The 22,414-nt window shown below is 44.2% G+C and overlaps 1 protein-coding gene across 8 annotated transcripts in view; it reads right to left on the reverse strand.

Annotated features, from left to right (window-relative positions):
- The window catches only part of ADAT1 (adenosine deaminase tRNA specific 1), a 132,779-nt gene extending 115,308 nt beyond the window's left edge, over positions 1-17,471 (reverse strand). For 2 of the 8 annotated variants that reach the window (XR_003857683.1, XM_029608238.1), the window contains exons 1-3: positions 12,452-12,902; positions 9,688-9,870; positions 8,901-8,969 (exon numbers count right to left, since the gene is read on the reverse strand). Coding sequence is in view for 7 of the 8 variants with exons in the window: in XM_029608238.1 (XP_029464098.1) it covers positions 8,901-8,969; positions 9,688-9,870; positions 12,452-12,533 (334 nt within the window). In the remaining variant the exon portion in view is untranslated. Of the gene's footprint in view, positions 1-8,900; positions 8,970-9,687; positions 9,871-12,451; positions 12,907-16,900 lie in introns of those variants that run through there. The other 6 variants (XM_029608244.1, XM_029608239.1, XM_029608243.1 and 3 more) reach the window with 5 other exon arrangements.
- Positions 17,472-22,414: the final 4,943 nt, after the last annotated feature.

The following is a 22,414-nucleotide window of genomic DNA, read 5'->3' on the forward strand; positions in this document are numbered from 1 at the left end:
CCCTGCTCAGAGTCCGAATCCCCTTCAACCCTCATTGGAGGCTGGGATGGCAGGTCTTGATTATCCTGTTCCTCAGTACCTGAAGATGAATCTGACTCAGTCTGAGGTGCCACTGACCTTAATGGCCGCTTGGCCCTAGATGGACCCGCATCCTCCACCCGCTGGGATGGCTTCCTCGCCCTGGGAAGAGAGACCGCTAACAGATTTGTCAGCACTCCTCTTTTTGCCTACTTTCCGGGCCTTAAAAGCTCTGTGCAATAAAAGCACAAAATCTGAGGAAAAAGATGAAGACGACGATGGGGCATCTGAATCCCCCTTGAGGATATCCTCAGAGGCTTTAGAATCAAACCTCCCTGACGCCCCCCCTCACGGATCATCCTTTGAGGAGACAAATGTGGCGGGAGATTCCCCTCCCCCGCCGCTGACAGCGACGCTGACCTCGCTGCCATGAGGGAATCAAAGATGGCGCCCATTCCTGCGCTTAGCAGGAACTGGCCAAGAGAAAGGGGCTGCAGCTCCCCAAATGCTCTGGAGACAGTCTGGACCCATAGGACGACCTCCGACGGAGCGCACTGTTAACCCGCCATTGGACGCGCGTTTGACACGCTAGCGTTACCCCTTATTCAGTAAGGGGCCGAAAACACGCGTCCAATCCCCCGAACCTAATAGCGCCCACTCTCCCGCGGACTTTACTGAATCGGCCCGTAAGTAACCAGAACAGACTGTAGGTTTTGCACCTCCACCATCTGCTAGAGACAGAGAAATACTGACAGACTGTAGGTGGCACCTTGGTATATACGGCAGAGTACGTCAAAACTTCTCTGTCTCCATCTGCTGGAGGGGAGGCAAAACCCAGGAGTCTGGATCCGGGTACATACAGGGAACACTGGTTTTGTTCTGTCCAATGAGTTGAAAGACCCAGATGGCCACTATATCATTGTGATTGGCCATTTGGAGGGGAAACCTCTCACTCTATGCAATATATATGCTCCAAACACACCAGATCCCACTTTCTTCACTAATAATACCAATCTGCTGCTTATTCATATGCAGGGCTCTTTAATTGTCATGAGTGACTTTAACAGCACCTATGATGCGCTTATAGACAAATCGATGCTTCCCACAGGATTTAGGTAGCCTGCAAATTCAGGAGTTAAGTACACCTCTCAACGATTTAGCTTCTAGATATATGGCAGGTGTTACACCCTGAAGTGGTGGGAGGGAGGGAGTATATACACGTCTCCCGAGCTTATGCAACTATGTCCAGGGTAGATTATAGGATCAGTAAAATCCAGGAGTTCTTTATTCAGCACAGAACATGATAAAAATCCCGACTCAGGCCGAGTTTCGCTCTTTGAGATGCTTCAGGGGCTATTACATCTAATGCCGGTGGTTTGACTCCATACAGCAGATCAGCCTCTCTCAGTGTGCGCCACAACCACAATTTTAATATCAGCGCATTCACTTCTCATCGGCTGACAACTCCGTGTCAACCGAACATAAATCAGTCTAATGCCGCCGCATTTAGTCGTGCTCCTAAATGTCAAAACAGCCTTCAGTGGGTCAGCATTTCAACCGGTGGCTCTAGACTGATTTATGTTCGGCTGACACGGAGTTGTGAGCCGATCAGAAGTGAATGTGCTGATATTAAAATTGTGGTTGTGGCGCACACTGAGAGAGGCTGATCTGTCAGTGAGCTGAACTCTTCCTCCTGTTGTGCCCGATCCCGGGGTTCCCATCGCGGGGACGAAGCAAGAGAATATTACAAGGTCATAGTGGACGACTAGATGGGGGTTGTGGGAGCTGAGAAGATGCCATGGTGTTGAAAAAGGTTTGAAGAATCCCCATGATCTGGGATATCAATTGGGTAGCAGCATTTTGAAGTGATGTAGACCCAGATGCTCCTCTTGGCTGGAGGAGAAGCACGTTTGCTCTCTCTGGGGGAGTCAGGTGTTCATACCTGATCTATGAAACGGTCCAGGTGACTCATGTTTCTGGCACCCACATCTGGGGATGTCGGGTCCCAAAGTCTTTTCTGTTTCCGGGCTGCTGAGCACTCATCCAAAGCAGAGGAGAGAAAGGCTCAAATTGTGTGGAGTGTCCACCTCCAAAGGCCCAGAACCCTCAACATCAAAGAGGGTGAAGAGTGTTGGTGGAGGTCTTAGGGCGGTGTGAGCTCTTCTTCTTCATCGAGTCATGCGACACATGGCGCTGAAGCATCGAGGTGGAATGGTGGGACTTGGCCTTTCCCACTGTCGGAGTCTGCATCCGTAGCAGGTATACAGGCCACTTCGGCGCTGGCTGTGCCAAATGCTTCGCTACATTCTTTAGTACCGGCTGCAATGGCTTGGGGGTGCGCTTTGGCGCCGCAGGATCCAACACAGCGGCCTTATGCCTCTGACGACGCGCCGCTTCAGACAGCTTGCTCCGGGCGATCTAATGCATCAGGATAGACAGTGCAGCTCTATGCATGTCTCCAGCCGGGGGTGCTGCAGGCGACACAATTGAAGCAGAGGCCACCTCAATGCGGCCTGGTATCTCCGCCCTGGCCCAGACCTTCGGGGATTTGGCCCTGTACGACTTACTGGAGGGAGGGTTGTAGGGAGAATGACCGTTTCTGCCCATCCGGTCTTTTGGGCTCCCGTCCTGGAAAAGAGTTCTTTAGCTTAGCAATTTTAATGGCCCGCTGACGCTGGGCCAAAGAAGACATCCTGCTGCGGTCCAGCCCCAGGCAGCGACAGCAAACTCTATGTCCATCTGTGATGGACATGATTTTGCCACATTGGCAAAACTTGAAACCCAGGGCTTTAGGGGTCATGGTAGCAATGACAAGTGCTCTTGTGGGTTTGCTTAAGCAAAGAAAGTGTGAGAGAAAGGGAGAAAAAATAAGGAGGCAGCAAGAGAGAAGAACCTGCAACCGTTGCTGTGCGGGAAAGCAAGGCGATGCAGGCAGACGCACGGAAAGCTACCGCGCAGGCGTGCAAGAGCACGTCTTTCAATATCCTAAGAGAAGTTCCCACATCGGGCCACCAGGGGTCACTCCCAGACAGCATGGCTAATTCAGCCTGCTTATCTGCGGGGAAAAATAATGTGCGCAAATTACCTTCTGGACTCATTTACATATATTTCTAATCACCTGTAACTACATTTACTAAAACAGTGACCACACATAGGGGCTGATGCATTATTTATGTGCAGAAAATGGGCGCTCAGTGTTGAGCACCCATTTTCCTAACCCGCACCCAGCCACCTCTCCTGGGCTCGCAATGCAATATTTAAATTAGGGGTCACATAAAAAAAAAAAGAGGTGCTAGGGAAAGTGTGTGTGTTCCTAGCACCTCCTCGGCATCGGGCACCCAGGAGAGGTGGCTGTCAAGCGTGTTGGGAAAACAAACGCTCAATCTACAGGCGTCTATTTTCTCCCTCTACCGGCATAGACATGCACAAGACACACAGCCTGGACCATGTAGCTTGTGTATGTATATTGGGCGTCCAGAATTTTTTTTTTTCCCCAAAAACCTTTTTTTTTTTTTTTTTAAAACTAAATCTACTTTATTTGGTTCCTCCTACTTAGTATCTCTATGATACTATTAAGAGAAAGCAGGATTTTTATTTTTTTTCAATGCACCATGAGCATGACATACTTTTAGGGCAGGCATAAAATTTGCCGCGTTGCAACGGGCACATTGGCCGCGCATGAAATTTTTTGCATCGCGGGGATTAACTTCATGCGCTACATAGTCTCACCAAGAAAACGCTTATACTCACCAAGAAAACGCTTATACTCAATGACCTTCTTCTAGACACAAATCCTGACTTCTGTGCCATAACTGAAACATGGCTTAAACATACGGACACCGCACTAAGATATCTTCTCCATTCCCCGATGGAAAAAAAGAGGAGGGGGTATTCTCCTAGCAGCCAAAAAAGATCTAAAAATTACTCAAATCCCAATAAATTCACCTACAAAAATCGAAACAAGTCTATTCAAATCAGACCATCTGCAAATCCTACTAGTCTATGCCCCCCCCAGGCCTTCTGGACTCAGACGCCTCACCCATGCTAGAATTAACAGCCTCTTACCTTAATCTGGAGTACCCTGCCATAATATTGGGAGATTTTAACTTACATGTCGACGACCCCATTCTCTCATCCAACTGTGAATCATTTCTAACCGCCATGTCTGCCATGGGTTTCAAGCAGATTATCAACAAACCTACCCATAGAGCAGGCCACACCTTGGATCTCATCTTTGTAAACTCAGGCATCTCACACTCAACTCTACCCATATGCAAAACAGTCCCTTGGTCAGACCATGCATTAATCTCCACCACCTTTTCGCTGGCACCAACAAGTAACAAACACGTCCCTCTTCCTCAATTTACCTACAGGAAATCTTGCTCATTCGAGGAACTACACAATCACCTTGACCCAGAGCTCCCGCTCATAGACATCTCCACGCCTAACTCAGCTCTCCACTCCTGGTCCAAGATAACAGAAACGGCAAACAAACAAACTCTGTCCATCGGCAACAAAAAAACTCAAACACAACGCCACCAAAAGACAACCTTGGTTTAACGAAGATCTTCAAAAACTCAAACACTCCCTTCGACAGAAAGAAAACAAATGGCGGAAAGCACCTTCACCGAACTCCCTCGCCGCTTACAAACTCGCCCTGCACCAATACAAAAGCTCCATGTTAAAAACAAAAAGGGACTTCTACGCGCACAAGATCCATCATCTTATTTTTGATTCAAAAGCCCTTTTTGCCTACGTTTCAAATTTAACGCAAACCATTACACCTGATATCGCTTTCAACCAAGCGCAAGAAAAAGCAGAGGAGTTGGCCCTTTTCTTCAGCAACAAAATCTCCAACCTTTTAACACAGCTGAGGTCCAATACTTCAGCGCCATTCAACACATACTACCATTCCAACAAAGACATTACTCTACAATCCTTTGAACCCATCACAATTTCAGAGATACAATCTGTTTTGAAGAAAATGAAACCATCTTCACATCCATTAGACCACATCCCATCTAAACTACTCCTACTAATACCAGATACCATCTCCAAAGCTCTGACAGACATTATCAACTGTTCTTTAGCCCAAGGAATCTACCCAGATGACCTGAAAATTGCCTCCATCAAACCACTCTTAAAAAAACCCAACTTAAATTCTAAAGATCCTACCAACTTCCGTCCAATTTCAAATCTCCCTTTCTTAGCCAAGGTAACGTAAAAATTAGTTAATGCCAGACTTTCAGACTACCTCGAAGAACACAAAATTCTGTTCCCGACCCAATATGGTTTCCGAAAATCTTTAAGTACTGAATCACTTCTCATATCCCTGACAGACTACCTCATCATGGGCCTTGATAAAGGTCATGATTATTTACTGATCCTTCTGGACCTATCAGCAGCCTTTGATACGGTTAACCACTCCACCCTACTAAATCAATTAGCGAACATTGGAATAACAGGTACTGCACTGTCTTGGTTCAAATCATTCCTGGGGAACAGAGGCTACAAGGTCAAAATACACAATAAAGAATCTCAGCACTATCCTTCCTCTTTGGGAGTTCCGCAGGGCTCCTCCCTCTCACCCACGCTATTTAATATTTACCTGCTCCCCCTCTGCCAACTGTTAACCAAATTAAACCTTAAACACATTTTATACGCAGATGTCCAGATAGTCATCCCCCTCAAAGAATCCTACACAAAAACTCTAAAATTCTGGGAAACTTGTCTTCAAAAAAATCGACGGACTCCTCTCCAGTCTAAACCTAATACTAAATTCCTCAAAAAGCGAACTCCTTCTAATTTCCTCTGAAAACAGTAACATCTACACAAATCCTCCACCCAACTTACAAATCTCACAAGTAAGAGACCTAGGAGCTATCATTGATAACAGGCTAAGCTTAAAATCTTTTATAAATCAAACCACCAAGGACTGCTTCCACAAACTCCAAGTCTTAAAAAGAATAAAACCACTTTTCCACTTTCACGACTACAGAACAGTATTGCAATCAATAATCTTCGCTAAATTAGATTATTGCAGCTCTATTCTACTAGGTCTCCCGTCATCTCACACTAAACCCCTTCAGATGGTTCAAAACACGGCAGCGAGAATATTAACAAACACACGGAGAAGAGACCACATATCTCCAATCCCCAAAGACCTACATTGGCTGCCAATCCACTACAGAATCATATATAAGTCCATAACTACCATCTACAAAGCCATCCATCAATACTCTCCGCTTAACCTTCAAATTCCATTCAGAAAATATACATCCGCCAGACCCATCAGAGAATCCTACAGAGAATCCCTACAAGTACCTCACACCAAAACAACTCAGCACATAACCGCCAGAGACAGGGCTTTCTCCACCGCTGGACCGACTCTATGGAACTCCATTCCACCAGACTTGCGACAAGAACCCTGCCTTCCTACATTTAGGAAAAGACTCAAAACGTGGTTATTTATGAAAGCTTTTCCAGACCCCAACTGAACCTTAATTTCTCCATTAACTAACGCTTAGACCCTTTCTTAACATGGTAATTAGAAACTCTACCTCAACAGGGTAATTTCTTTAACGTTGCAAAAGCCGTACCTTATTTCACACCATTAACTGGCATACTTGTTCTCTATGTTAAATTCCTAGCCCCTTTCTCTGTTCTAAGTTGGGTAATTCCCTTGTTTTATTGTAACTGCAATCGTTCTATCAGCACCTGTTAATGTTTATTATTATAATTTATTATTTTGTGTTCCTGCACCTCTTGTTAATTGTAAACCGGCATGATGCGATACTCATCGCGAATGCCGGTATAGAAAAACTTAAAATAAATAAATAAATACATAGTGCATCGGGTGCAAGTCTAGCACGTCCAAAACGTGCATTAAAACTGTATGCTGGCTGCTGCGCATGGTACTGCATCGGCCCCATACTCTGATATAATATCCAGTGCAGCTTACTACTTTGGCCTGAAAGGCTAAGACATTGGTTTCCTCACCCATTACCAAACATAGTTCCCCTGTATCTATGCATCTGTGTGTGTTCACCTCTACTTTCTGTTTGGTCTCCTTTCCACACCACATTTTTTATATCTCAGGGCCTCCCAGGAGATTCTGCCAGATAGTATTTTTGGATCCGCTTGGGTGTCTTGACATGCACATATTCTAGAAAGCAGACTCTATTAGTTGTGTATGGAACTTCTCATTTATCTGTCAGTTTTGTTTCTCTTTTTACCTGATCAAGAGTATAGTCCTTGAAAGCTAATCAGAAATGTAGTAAGTTAGTCCAGTAAAAAGGTTATCACCTGCTTCTTTGTTTACCTTTGTCTGTATGTTTCATTAACAAACAATTCATTGTCCCTTTCACTGACACTTGGAAAAGAAACCTTTTCACTGATTTATACTTATCAGCTATAAAAACTTGGCTCTCTCACAACACATTAAAATTGAATACTACAAAAACAGAATTAATATTTCTATCAGTAGTACCCGATTCTATATTTCAACCCCCTGCTACATTCAATTTTGAAGGACAAGAAATTGTATTAAAATCACATGTAAAAAACGTAGGTAATATCATAGATGCCAGACTTTCTATGACAAAAAATATATCAGCTTTAGTAAAAAAAAAAAAAAATCATTTTTTAAGCTTCATATGTTAAAAAAAATTAAAACCACTATTATTACCTTCAGACTTCCGTTCCGTGACCCAATCTCTAATTTTAACAAGTCTAGACTATTGCAATGCTCTGTATTTAGGTTTACCGATTTCTACTATTCACCCTTTGCAACTTGTTCAAAATGCCACTGCCTGTGTATTGTATAATATTCCACGCAGAGATCACACATCACTCCAGTTTTGCAACACTTACACTGGTTACCAATATCTTACCGCATTACATATAAAATTCTCACAATAATACATAATTTATTACATAACACCAATTCAGTAAAGCTTTGCACACTTTTGAGAATCTACAAACCAACTAGGCAACTACGCTCAATGGACAAATGCATTCTGGAAATACCGTCAGTAAAACTAGCACACTTGGAATGGACACGTAAATGTGCTTTTTCAGCTGCCGGCCCAATCCTCTGGAACGCGCTTCCAGAGGAAATTCACTTAATGGCAAACACTAAAGAATTTTAAAAAGCTTTAAAAACACATCTTTTTACCGTAGCATACAAAATCACTTAACATGATATCTACTATATTGTTAAAATCTGATTGCATTTTTATCTAACTTTACTGCTATGTTGTTTTTAGCGTTAGCAAATGTAACTCAATGAAGTACATTGTATTGTTTTGTATTGATATTTTAATTATGCATGTTTTTACTTGTACACCGCTTAGCCAGTCAGGTCACTGCCCAATTTGCGGTATATAAAATCTTTTAAATAAATAAATAAATAACACAGAAAACACATGACTTTATAACATTATTGAATGCAGATAGCATAGCAATATCCTGTGCTTGGAACAGCACATTCCTCTATCAGATATTTTACACTGAGCAGTATCAGTGAAATTCATCTTAGTCCCACAGCAAAAGTCTTGGTCACATTTCCTCAGATTTTTTTTTTTTTTTTTTTAAAAGAGCAGAGAAGTGCAGCCAGAGCTTAACGTTGAGTTTAGCTCATGGCTAAAGTGGATCCAACAAAAGTACCTTTGTGAGACAGCACAAATGACCTCACACAGACTTATAGATGGCTGCTCACATCACATTATCTTATATTACGCACTTCTGAAAATATTCAAAGAAGAGCTACATAAATATATATCTAAAATGAGCAATTCCTAACCATCTATATAGAAAACGGCAAGGGGAAGGGAGCAGAGCTACAGATTTTACTCAAAGTTAAAAATATCACTTTTACTTACCGATTTTGCTCATTTTTGATTGACCAATACATTTTGTGCCAGTTCCCATAGCAACAACTTCTTTGATTACTTAGAAAAAAAGATAAACATAATAATTTCACCCTTCTTAAAAACTTGCTGTTAAGATTTGGAAATGGTTAATTAATTGATTTCCTCATTCATATTCTTTTAAGTTCCTTTCTGTTATTTACCAAATCTTCATATAATAAAACCCACTCAGGGGAAACATGGACTACTAGAAGTTCAGCGACCGAAGCATCTTCTGTGCCGAGGCTTCAGTAGGATCACTAGCGTGAAGAAAAACCAAATTCAGTTCCAAGTGCAAGTGGCTGAGGCCAGCATTTGCTACTGTGGAAGCAATGCCTTCTGGTTTGCCAGAAGCAAGAGTAACTCTTAAGGAAGTTACAGCCTGTCCTCTTGGCTTCTGCGTTACAAATGAGATGGGGGAAGTGAGACTGGTCTCAGTGCTCCGAGGTGTCTTCCAACAAGGGACAGATCCCCCCCAAATGCTCTGTCCATCCTCTCGCTTGGCAAGACAACAGTATTACACAAAACATGAAGGCGACTATTAAATGCCAGTAGCAGCCAAAACTGTGTGAGAGAAGACGGCTTGGCAGATAAAAGGAAGAACACAACGAATTGGACAAGGGAAGGTTTTCAGCCATGGGACTGGGAAAGCTAAGTAAAGGTTTATCCTTCCTTCAAATATCCAGAGACAAAGCAACAGTTCCATCTGCTGAATTCTTACATAAGGACGGCAATTTCTAACAGAATAAAAGGAGCTCACCATGCTGCTGTTCCTGGCTGGGGTCACATTTCTCTTTCAGCTTTGCCTCTACTTGGACTACAGCTGCCAACAAAGTCCACTCTCGCCTGGGGTCCGGTACGCCTTGCTTAGGCAACTTGGTACAGTAGTGCTTGTAACAGAGATCAGCAATCTCATCTGCAGACCACATTCTTACAGCCAGCCCTTTAGCATGAAAAGTGAACAGGTTCAGTCAATGCTATTGCAGTCCTAATGATAACGTCGTCTTCTGAGCATTTATCTGCTACATTTATTTACTTTGATTTAGCCCACACCTTTTCAAGGTGAGTTATATTTTGGTGCTGTATAGATTTCCGCATCCTCAGAGGGCTTACAGTAAGACAGGTCGATGCAATAAGGTGCAGTCAACAGAGTGCACAGTTTTCCCATCAGCTGTACAACTGTCGAACTGTGCATCCTCCTTACCGCCCTTATATACGAAGGTATAACTATTAGCAGAGAGGTGCACTGGCTCATGGCAGGTTCTCTTAGCGCTGGATAGTTTTACTCCTTTTAAAGATTCCAGCACTAGTGTCAGTATGGGCAGAAGCTGAAGTCCTGACACAAGAATCTATAACCATGATTTATGTACAAAAAAAAATAAAAAATGCTCCCAAGTTTGGGGCACAACAAAAGATATGCTCCTAATTCACACAGAACACATTTTTTGTGCCTGTAAATCTTTTCTGTATGCATATTTACTGGTTTGTGAACTTTTTTTTTTTTACCACTTTCAATGCATTAGCATACCATTAACTTACTGTATTGGAACTTTAAAAAACTCTGCTTGTGCATTAAGAAACTGTGAACTAAATGTCAGTGCTCAGATTTTTGCATCAGCCCCTAAGTTTGTACCTGAAGCAATAGAGTGCAAAGTGACTTACCAAGGTCACAAGGAGCAATAGCCAAGATTAAAACCCTGGCTTCCCTGGTTCTCAGCCTGCTGCTCTAACTACTAGGCTACTCTTCCACTGGCAATGAGTAAAGCTAAAAGTAAAAGCTGGCTATCACAAAATTATGGTTTAACCAAAGCATGTACAACACAAGTCATTTTGATGAACTCAGAGGTACCTCTGGCATTAGCACACAAACACAAAATACAAGGTCTGCCCATTCCTGATACAAATACTGCAAAGCCTACCCATACATCCTCCCAGCTAAGAGGGCTCATTGTTATCCAGTGCTTTATTGTATTGTTACTATTTGACCTCCAACATGTCCACTGGGAGGCTGTTTCACCTATCCACTACCCTTTCCCTGAACAAATATTTCCTCATGTTACCCAACTATTTTGATAACTTCTGGTTTTAGAGCTACCTTTCCAAAACTTGCTTCTTCTACAGTATTTATACTATTGAGGTATTTGAATGTCTCCATTACAACCCCCACACTCCTTTCTTCTAAGGTATAAATAGGTCCATAAGTCAATTGTGCAAACTGCGCCATTCAAGGAAGCCATTCTCAGAACTGCCTTTATTCTGTCTACATCTGTTTAAAGATAAACTTTCCAGAACTGGACACAATACTCAAGAGGAGGACTTACCAATGACGAGCACAGAGGAATTAACACAATACACATGGGTACTTGCCAGGTTTCTTATGGCCTGGTTTGGCCTCTGTTGGAAACAGGATGCTGGGCTTGATGGACCCTTGGTCTGACCCAGCATGGCATGTTCTTATGAACCGACAAGAGAGGGAGAAATTTTAGATCTAATTCTCAGTGGAGCACAGGATCTGGTGAGAGGTAATGGAAGTAGGCAAGTAGCTCATTTAAAACATTGCTTTCAGTAGTCTTTATGGGGCTGGACCCATTTTTTATGGGTTGTTTTTTTTTTTAATGTATTTGTGTGTTGCGACTGTGTTGTAACTTTTATGCTTGTATTTTATTATACATTGCTTAGTCTTTAATTTAGGCAATTCACAAATCTAAATAAAGATAAATCGAAGAAAATTCTTTCACTCAGTGCACAGTTAAGTTCTGGCATTCACTGCTAGAAGATGTGGTTACAGCAGCTAGTGTAACTGGGTTTAAAAAAGGTTTGGAAAAGTCCCTAGAGGAAAAATCCATAAATTGCTATTAATTAATAAGCAATAGTAGCTTGTGATTTATTTAGTGTTTGGGTACTTGCCAGGTACTTGTGACTTGGATTGGCCACTATTGGAAACAGAATACTGGGTTTGATGGACCCTTGGTCTGACCCAGTATGGCATATCTTATGTTCTCCTTCAAAGGCTGTAAAATATCAACTACTGCTTTGCATTAAATTCACACGCAGACTGATTTTTCTTATTGCATGAAAATGGTTCCTAATCTTATCCTTCTCTCCCGCTGTGTCACCAAAACCATTTATTACCTTTATTACCTCCTAAGTAGCTGTCAATTGATTTTGTTTGAACCCTTTTGTTCATCAGTGCTCTGCAGATTTCACTGACTCCCACCCCTTAAACTGAAAAAGTCCATGGTTTCCTCTTGTTCACATGTCCCTTACTTGTCTTGCTCAAATTATCTCAAACGTCATCACCACGTTTTTACCCTGCAGTTGGTTTCTGACTCTGGCATCCATACAACATGTCCGAATACAATTTCCAAGCGAGTTTTGCAGACACTAGTAAAGATGTAAAAATACTAGCCCCACTGCATTACTCTGTATAGCAAAGAGCCATGTCCAGTCTACTGTGTTAGCTCCCACTGCACATCATGAGCCTCCTCAACTTTTAACAAAACTGAGAATTGCTTATTCCCTACCTGCTGTTTTCACAAGTACTGACTTCCTGTCTGTCCGGCTTTTCTGAAAGGAGACAGTGGCTAGCGTTGTAAATGAAACCATCCTTGAATTAATCTGTTATTTCATTGAAAGTTCCTCTTCACTCAGGCAGGCCAGACTACACCTCTGCCAGTAGATGGAGATGGAGTAAAAGCTGACATCATGGATATATAGCCTAGTCCGAATCAGCCCACCAGTATTCTCCATCTCCAGCAGATGGTGGACATGCATTTCCCTAATGGGATTGCTTTTAGAAAATAAATAAATAAATGTTAAAAAAAAGGAAAAAAATGGATGATTTCAGGAGAAAACGAGAAGCTGGATAGCACCACTTGCCTCCTGACGCGATATCGGTAGGTCCTCCCTCAGTTGAGTGCCTTGAGTCCAATAGATTTTTTTTTTATGACCATACCTGAAAAAGGCTTTCACCCTCTCCCCCTCCCAGAGACTCGTTCTTGCTTTCAGCCAGGGAGGGCTGAGTTCAGGTTAAAAAAAAAAAAGAACAAAATCGAAGAAAGGCTAGAGAGGTTTTCTTGTCCCTATCTCGTTCTTCCCGGATCTTCCTTCCTAGGTGTTGGTGTTTGGCGTCTTCCCGCTCACGTCTCTGGGGAGTTTAGTGAGGTGTGGAAGCGGCACAGGCTCGGTAGATTGAGCGACCTTTGGCTAGGCCCCGCCTCCCAGACATAGTATCTCGAGCCGTGTGGTTGGCCGTGGTGGTTTTCAATTCTCTCTCTCGGCATGGTCCCTGTGACCCTGTCCGTGCCACCTAACCAGCACATGTCCCACTGGCCAGCCGCGGACAGCCCAGACGCATCTCCTACCGGCGCAGCAATGCTCAATGCAGACCCCTGTGCACGATGCCATTTTTGCTTCATGTGGTGCTTCCTCACACCCACGGCACCACTAGCACCTCAGCGGCAGGCAGGGGAACAGTCCCTCAGTGCCACGAAGCCAACACCCGGTCTCTTCTACAGGCAGAGAAACTGCTGAAAAATCACATTGCTGAGCTCCCCGAGCTTCTAAGATAGCTGCCTCCCACCCTGGAACGCAGATGCTGCACAGATTCTTCCATCTAGTTCCTTGCTCTTTTTTTTTTTTTACTCTGATAATAAATAAAAGATACATAGAAACCAATACTTTCCTTTGGTGCAGAGGTTCGGTTCCAGGAGTGCAGGCTTTACTGGCAGATCAGAAGAGAGCCAGACCACTGGCTATATCCGTCTCCACTCCTTTTGCCAAACTTTCGTGACCCAGTCTAGGACAAACTATAAAAGGGATACTTCCCCACTCCACTGGGCTTGCAGTGTAGAACTGCCAGCAGGTTCCATCTCTGTGTCATGGATCTGGACCACCAGATGTCCACCCCACGGACCTCCAGACCGAGCTACCAGAAGGGTCACCAACCCCCCTGCTCATCTGCCTCAAACCAGGAGGGAGGGTCCCACCAGGACCTCACAACTCCCTGAGAAAATCCAGAAATTTTGTCTTGTAATCTTTTTTTCTCTCTTCGGACTACAGGTTTTACACTATATGTTGGAATCAGAGAAATTGAGGGACTGCAGGTAGCACACCAGATTATATACAGCGTCAATAAAACTTTCTATGTCTTCATCTGATGGCAGGGATGAAAAACCTAGGGGGTCTGGACTGATCTGGGTACGAACAGGAATGCCCCATTAGGACAACCACTGGCACATTCACGATAAAGAAAATAATGGAAGTAGTACTCAAGGTCCATAACGGCAAGCTTGAGGATAAGGATTGAGATCCTGCTTGAGATAGCATAAAATGGCTATGAGGCGGAGCTATTTGGAGTAGCATTCCTAATCATGTTCTATAGCGCATTTAGTTAGTGAAGTTGTACCCAACGTTCCCTCAAATTTTCTTACTGTGCAACTTTTTATAAGCCAAGTTCAAATTTGTGCAAATAATATTGGGGGGTTTTGTGTGCACTAATTTGTGCTGTGCGCGCAGGGTTCACAATCTGTGAATGCACACACATGGGCACAGCTTAGAGGGAACAGTGGTTGTGGTATAAACTAGTTTTAAAACCCATGAACCGGTGCTAGCAGGAGATGTGCATTTGGAGGAAGACTAGTTAGAGGTATGGATGTATCAATCCAAAAACAGATAGAAAAAGGAGGATGCAACGGAACACTATTTTATTTATTTATTTAAACTTTTTTTTATACCGTCGTTAAGCTAGAAGCTGTCACAACGGTTAACAATAAGGCACTTAACAATGTAGCTTTATTTTAACATCTAGACAGGTGCCTGTAAGGTACGGTACAAAGTTTCATAATAGCTATAAGATGCTAGGTGAGGTTGTGTGTTTATATAGAACAAAATATTATGCCCAGTTCAAGTTGGGGAGGAGTACAAATTGAGGCCTCTGGGGGAGGGTCCAATTTTAAACACAAAGCTGGGACAGCACTTTTGCAGTTCCAGTTTCAGAAAGTGATGTCAAACTGACATGAGATAGCAAGCAGGGACACCAAGGATTATAAAACACACACTGTTAGGATTGGGGCCACATCGCTGGCCAAGGATTTGGGCATGGAACATAGGCAGAGACGACAAATCAGATGCTGGGAATAAAACAGGATCAAAATCTTTGAGAGGGGTGAGCAATACTGGAAATCTTAGATGAATTATCTTATTGTGACAGAACAAAGGACAGCTTTGAACACTGGCCAAAAAATGGTCACTGTAGGTCATGCCTTTTTATACTGGGCAAGGAAAAGTGTGTGGTGAAGGATTGAGCTTACTTAAATGGTAAAATGGATGCGGTGGAGAGGAATAAAAGAACAAGTTAATTCCTAAGCATTTGCAGATGGCCAGGGTGCAACCTAAACCTCATACTATCATCAGAGATTTGGGGATAAATGATTTGGTAACACAAAGGGACATAAAGTTGATGATAATAATAAAAGGAAGTATAGTTGATTATTATGGATGGGACCAAGAGCAAAAAATGAAAGGAGAAAGGCAGAAAAAAAAAAAGAAAAAAAAAAGCAGCAAGCAGTCATGTGAGGGAGCTGAATGAGGCACAAATAGAGCACTGGAAAGTAAGATCCCAATGGGAAAGTTTAGTTAGGCAGGATGGGATCCACTTAACAGACATGGCTTTGGTCATTTTCAGCTTAGATTTTCAGATGGCAATTGAAGTTTATTAAAATCTTAAATAGGGATGGGGGGGGGGGGGGGGGGGGGGGGAGGCGGCAGTTCACCAGCCAAATGAAAGACGAAAATGGGGGTGCTCAGGTGCCATTAGAAAGGGGGCATCTGGGCTGGTGGTGGGTATTAGCGTTAGGCTCATTGCAAACAGCCCCCAAGTAAGACAGCGCAATATAAGACAGGAATAAATAACCCCAAGGCCGGGATCCGACTGGCCTGGGGAGTGGGTGGAATAAATAACAAATGGTGGGGGGCTGTCCCATCCCTGAACATTTTGTATGGTACAGCTTGATGAGGTGATAAGAGGTGGATATAAATAATGGTGGAAAGTGTGGTATTGATAACAAAAGAAAAGTCTCCTTGGCAGCGAATGCTGCAATAGCACAGGTATGGGGGGTTTTGTTAGGTAATACTTTAATTTATTGAAAGCTGTGGCCTATATCTTCCACTGTTTTTGTTTCTGTTGCAAGATCAGAGTTAATGTGTTCGGTTATGTGGAATGAATAAGTTTTGGATTTTTTAACAGATGTCCCAGTGCTTATTAGAGAGGGAACGGGCTGGGGGTAGTTACATTAGGAAGGATGAGTGCTGCAACGTGCCTGGGTTATTATGTTGGAAATGGAAAGACTAGCCCAGAGCACAGCGTGCACCGACTTACTTCAGATTCCCATCTCTCTCCTCTTGCACCCAACTGCAGGCTCACTCAAGCTGGCTGTAAGCATGTACATGCTGCTGCTACTCATCACCCCTTCCCTCTGCCGTCTCTGGACGCCTACAGCCATCATTCTCTCTCATTGGCTGTGAGCCTTGTCCTAATACCCTCCTCCTAGCCCCTCACGTAGGAGGCCGTCAGATCAGGATACAATTTCAAACACTTAAACTTGTCCAGAGCAACACACTTATTCCTTACTATTACTACTTTCACTTCTATAGCACTCCTCAAAGTATGCATCACCGTACGAAAACATATGAGCCAGACCCTGCTCAATACATCTTGCAATCTAATCAAACATACAAGGAAATAATCTCCTCAAACGTTTCTTCTACTATGGGAGGGGAGAGAGTCACTGAAATACCCACATTAGAATTAACACGAATATTTAACATTCATCAAAAAAAAAGTTTCCTCCCGAAGCCCTAATAGTCAAACTTATCCAAATCTGTAAATCACTGGCAGACTCTGCCCCTTAATCTGCACACACTTCCATTTCCTAATACAGCACAAACCAGCCACCTCCTGCTACACTACTTACCGTTGCCTTTCTTGCTGTTTTTTTTTAAACTATCAGAATAATCTACTGATACTGAGGCTGCACTCCCGGAGATGTCCAAAGAAAACAAAATGGAAAGTACTTGGTACTTTCCCTCTGCTGCAGTCACAAGAAAAGAAAAAAAAAAAAAAGCAGGCTAGAGGAGAAGGCAGGAGCCAGTCCCCGATCTCAGGGAGAAAGTGCCCCTGACGCTCAAGTCCCAACGACTGCTGCTGTCATATTGTCACTCAGAGTGATATTAACGTTGTAACTTTTTTTTGCCCCTGACTGTGAATAGTTGTTTAGCCTTCCAGAACAAACAGCGAGAGTGTGGGAAAACTGAATCATGACCTCGTTTGTTTCCCTAGTACATCCTGCGAGCCAGCACGAGAGGGACCGCACACTCTCTACATCACCACGTTCCAGCCAGAGTTCTCGCTTTCTTACACGCTCCTGGGGCATTCTAGCCAACGGAAGTCTCACTCTCTTGTACGCTCCTGGGGCATTCTAGCCAACGGAAGTCTCACTCTCTTGTACGCTTCTGGGGCACTCTAGCCCAAGGAAGTCTCAGTCTCACTCTCTTGCATTTTCCTGCTGCCAGATGTCCCTCATAACTAGGGAACCGGACGGGAAGTTTAGAGTTGTGGGAAATCGCTGGATTTATAGCTAAATTAATTCCCTGTCATATTCACAGTTCTAAGATCGCCAGATTTAGCAACAAAACCGCTAAATTGTCAACACTGGCGCAGCGCTAGGCGCTCTGCTCCTCTCCCGCCCACCTGCCCCGGAAGGAAATCATTGGGGCAGTTGAGAGGAACACCGGCGGTCCACCTAATTCGCCGTATGATTCAAAGCGCAATGCGGGGCGGGGAGGGAAGTAACTGAGGCGCTGCAAGGCCTGTATATCTGAATGGGTGAGGGATAGGATCCGGGAAGGAGCAATGGAGTGACCGCGATCGCCTTGGGGGAGAGTGAAGAAGTCAGCAGGAATAAGAGAGAGAGGGAGGGAGGGAGAGGGCAGAGAAAGAAGGGAGTGAAATGGGGGGGAGGACGGAGTTTACCAGGATGCGTGAGGGGTCCATGGGCCAGGGGAAGGGTATGAACTAGGGTTTGTGGTGGAGGAAGCCTGGATTTTGGGGGGGGGGGGGGGGGGGGGAGTGAAAGAGGGAACGTGAGGAATGAAAGGGGTGTTGGAAGAGGGGATGAAGTCGGATTGTGCGAGTTGTGGCTTCCTTCCTTCTCCTTCACTAGTGCTCCCTCTTCCACCCCATCCCTACTACCCTCTTGCTTCCTACCCGATACTTCCTCCTCAATCCCACTTGGCCCTCTTTTCATCTCTCCTAATCTTCCTTGAATTCCCCCACTATGTCCTACCCTTCTCTCTCTAGCTAAGGGGCCGATGCAGTAAGGGTGCATAGAAAGCGGGCGCTGAACAGTAAGCACCCGCTCTCTTAACGGAAGCATGGTGCCCAAAAGGGGGGGATGCACTAAGGAGGCGGCGCTAGGGTCGCTTGCGTGATCTTAGTACCTCCTTCACGGCTGCTTGGCTGCCAGTAATGAAAACAGCCCCCGAGTTTCAGGCTGATACAGTACAGTGTGCTCTGGCAGATCGCACTGTTAACCCACGATTGGACGCGCTAACTTTACCCCTTATTCAGTAAGGGGTAATAGCACCTCCAACCCCCCCGAACCTAATAGCGAACGCAACATGCAAATGCATGTTGATGGCCCTATTAGGTATTCCCACGCGATTCAGAAAGCATAATGTGCAGCCAAGCCGCACATTTTACTTTCAGAAATTAGCGCCTACCCAAAGGTAGGCGTTAATTTCTCTGGGCACCGGGAAAGTGCACAGAAAAGCAGTAAAAACTGCTTTTCTGTGCACCCTCCGACTTAATATCATGGTGATATTAAGTCGGAGGGCCCGAAAGTTAAAAAAAAAATTTTTTTGAAATCGGCCCACAGCTCACAGGTTGAAAACCGGACGCTCAATTTTGCCGGCGTCCGGTTTCCGAACCTGTGGCTGTCAGCGGGTTTGAGAACAGACGCCGGCAAAATTGAGCATCAGCTGTCAAACCCGCTGACAGCCGCTGCTCCTGTCCAAAAAGAGATGCTAGGGACGCGCTAGTGTCCCTAGCACCTCTTTTTGCCACGGGCCCTCATTTGAATACAGAATCTTGCACACAGAAGAGTGGCCTGTGTGCTCTCCCACAATTTTTACTGTATCGGCCCGTTTATCGGCAGCCATTTTCATTACTGGCAGACGGTGGGTTACGAAAACAGACGCCAAGTTTACTGGCGGTCTTCATTCAGCGCTCTGCCCAGCTATTTTTTTTTTTTACTTTAAAAAAAAGTTCAGAAAAAGCAGTTTTTTCTGTACTTTTCAATGCCCTCAGCTATTAACGCCTCTGCAGGCAAGCGTTAATAACTGAGTGATAAATGTGCGTCAAACGCACATTTATCTGTTTGCATTGGGAGTGAATGATCAGTAGGGCTCGTTCTCATGCATGTGATGAGCGCTCTCTCGTTCACGCCGTGTTAGATGTGCGTAAAATAGGCGCTAATCCCCTTATTGCATTAGGGGATTGATTAGCACCTATTTTACCCACATCTAACTGCTCGTAAGAGTGCATCAGCCCCTAAGATTCCTCCTTCATTCTTTCTGCTTATTCCCAGATTTCTTACCCTCCTTCCTATCACTAAAATCCCTTTTTCCTCTAATAAAGAACCAAATTAACTGGACACACATTGGTAGGGTTGTTACTGTTTGAATGCTGGTGATTTATTTTACAGTAATTGTAATTCAGTTTACTGTTTGTGTACAGCCTTTCCGCTCAGGGATCTAAAAATATGCATATAAGGAGAGGCCATACACTTCATTTCCCCAAATGGATAAGTCCTGCTCTATAGGAAAGCTGGCAACTCTACAGCAGCCACCACCGAGGACCCCTGTTTGTGACGGGTCTATGCAGGCCCCTGTGGTTTTACACGATTCAGGGGCGGGGGTAGAGGGGCTTACTCAGGGCCACAGTCCTAGAGCCACCATTGGGAATCACAAAGTGGTAGGGGAATCACAAAGTGGGAGGGGGGAGAGGAGGTAGGGGAGAGTGAAGAAGTCATCAGGAAGGAGAGAGAGAGGGATGGGGTAGAGAAAGGAGGGAGTGAAATGGGATTTGTAGGGAATCACAAAGTAGCAGGGTCAACTTCTGAAGCATTATGACCCCCGCAGTATTTTTCCCTTGGTATTATAAGCTCTCTACAATTTAATGTAACTTGGCTTGAGCTACCACTGAAAAAAAACCTGAGCCATTTCTAAATACCTGCATTATTTTTGCCCCACTAGTTTGCTTCAACTTCTTATGCCCTTATGTTTTTAACTTTTCTTTAGCTCTAAATTTCCTTTTATTTCTTTTAATCACCTGACAAACATTAGCCTGACTCATTCTTTGTTTAAATAAAACAGCACATATTAGACTTTTCAAAATACCAAATTGCCTAATGGCTCTGCTTAGTCTTTAGTAACAAGTATATACAGAGTGCTTTTTCCATGACAACAGTTTAAAAACAAAACTGAACAGGGCCTTCATGAATAAGTGACACCATTACCACAGGAAAGGATAGTGCCCAATGCTTGCCAGTTTGTTTTCTTTGAACATCCCTGATGGAGTGCAGGGTCAGTAGCAATAGATTCTGCTGTTTATTAGTTTTACAAAAACAGCAAGAAATGCACTCGTGATGGCTGGCTTTGTGCTGTATTGGGGCATGTGGGAAATAACCTGCATCCAATTCTATGCTGTGTAAGAGGCAGGGTGAACTAAGTCTGTGAGTGACTTAGAGGTTTAGTGAAGTTTGTCTGGAGCAGCCCTTCATGAGGGCAACCTTTTTTTTTTTTTTTAGGTGGATATTAAATTAATATTCATTCTAGTGTAGATACTTCAGTGGATCTCTCTCACTGAAGTAGAAATGGGTGACAGATTTTTCCCTGTATTCTAAGCTCTACAGAGCAGCAATGGCTTGTATATTTTTATATAGCATTGTCTATATGGAGTAATGCTATAAAAGTGCCAAATAGGAGTAATAAGAGTGCATTGCTCTGGCCAGGTCTGAAATTGTATCCAGGGAAACCAGGTTCAAATCCTGCTGCCTAACCTTGTGACCTTCAGAAAGTCACTTCACTCTCCATTACCTCAGGTACAAATTTAGATTGTGAACTCTCTGGGGACAAGGAAATACATACAGTACCTGGATATAATCTGCTTTGAAGTGTTTGAAAGGTGGAATATAAATAAAATTGGAGTGGATCCAGTTCTGATGACATAGCCATTCCCAGTGAGCAAACTTATGGAAGGCTAGGAGAATGTTCACATTCAATAAGAAAATGCTAGGGTGAGAGGAATGATGGGTACCAGTAGTTGGGAGACCTTACTAGAAGGGAGCAGGTGATGAGATACAGCAGCATGGACATGCTGACAGCCAGCTTGGCAGAGCCTGCAGTGAGTGCAGGAAGAGAGTTGGGAATGTGAATGAGTCAGTGGCCTAACCTCTCCATTTCCAGCACCATTGTACAAGTTTTTCCCCGTAGATAAGCAGCATGAATTAGCCATGCTGTCTGGGTACGTCCTCCATGCCATTAGGTGGTGGAGTTCTCAAAGATCACCAAAGTCTTTTTTGTGAGGTGAACCTTGTATCTTCCCGTGTTTCCCCAAGTCTCCTCAGTCCAATTTTTTTCCGCACGACAGAACACGCGGAGCTCTCTTCTCTCTGTCAGAAAGCGATTATTCACAAAAAAAAGAGACATCAAAATCACCTCAGGATTGGCAGAGAATCCCATTATGCCTCATCCACCAGGCTTTAAGATCTGCCAATGCGGAAAGATAATGTCTGTCATGGATGGACACCAGGTTTGTTACATCTGCCTAGGTCCCAACCATGACAGGCTAACTGCAGGGACTACGGATGCATATCCCCACAGGCCCAGAGGCAAAGAGCTGCCAGGATTGAGCAGCTTCATGGAGCACCATCAGGCTCTTATGCCCCATCAGAGGTCTCTACAAAATCCTCCCTGGGCCCCCACAGACACTCAAAGGCACCCTCTCACCGTCAGGCCGCTTCAGCAGACCCTCGGATTTGGCGCCAAAAAAGGCCCATTAAAATCAATGCATGGCGCTGCAGACACGCCGGCCACACCAAAGCAAAAAACTGCATCGACAGCGTTGAAAGCATGGCAATGCCGACACACGAAGAAAACAGACACATCGATGCCTCTAAGGGCAACCGACGCAAGGAGCACATAGTGCATCAATAGTAATGAGATCTGGCGCAATCACAAACTCTGCGTCCCGCGTCAACACACACTGAAGCCTCGTCTATTTTACAGACGCTGCCTTCTACAGGACCATCTTCAATTCCTTCTACACTGATGCTGCCGACGCAGCCCGTTTCCAGACAGCACAAGAAACATTCCAGTCACAAAAGACCCAGGGAGCCTTCTCCCTTACTTAAATGTAGAATCGGAGG

This window comes from Rhinatrema bivittatum, chromosome 7 (assembly GCF_901001135.1).
Source record: "Rhinatrema bivittatum chromosome 7, aRhiBiv1.1, whole genome shotgun sequence".
Taxonomy (NCBI): Eukaryota; Metazoa; Chordata; class Amphibia; order Gymnophiona; family Rhinatrematidae; genus Rhinatrema; species Rhinatrema bivittatum.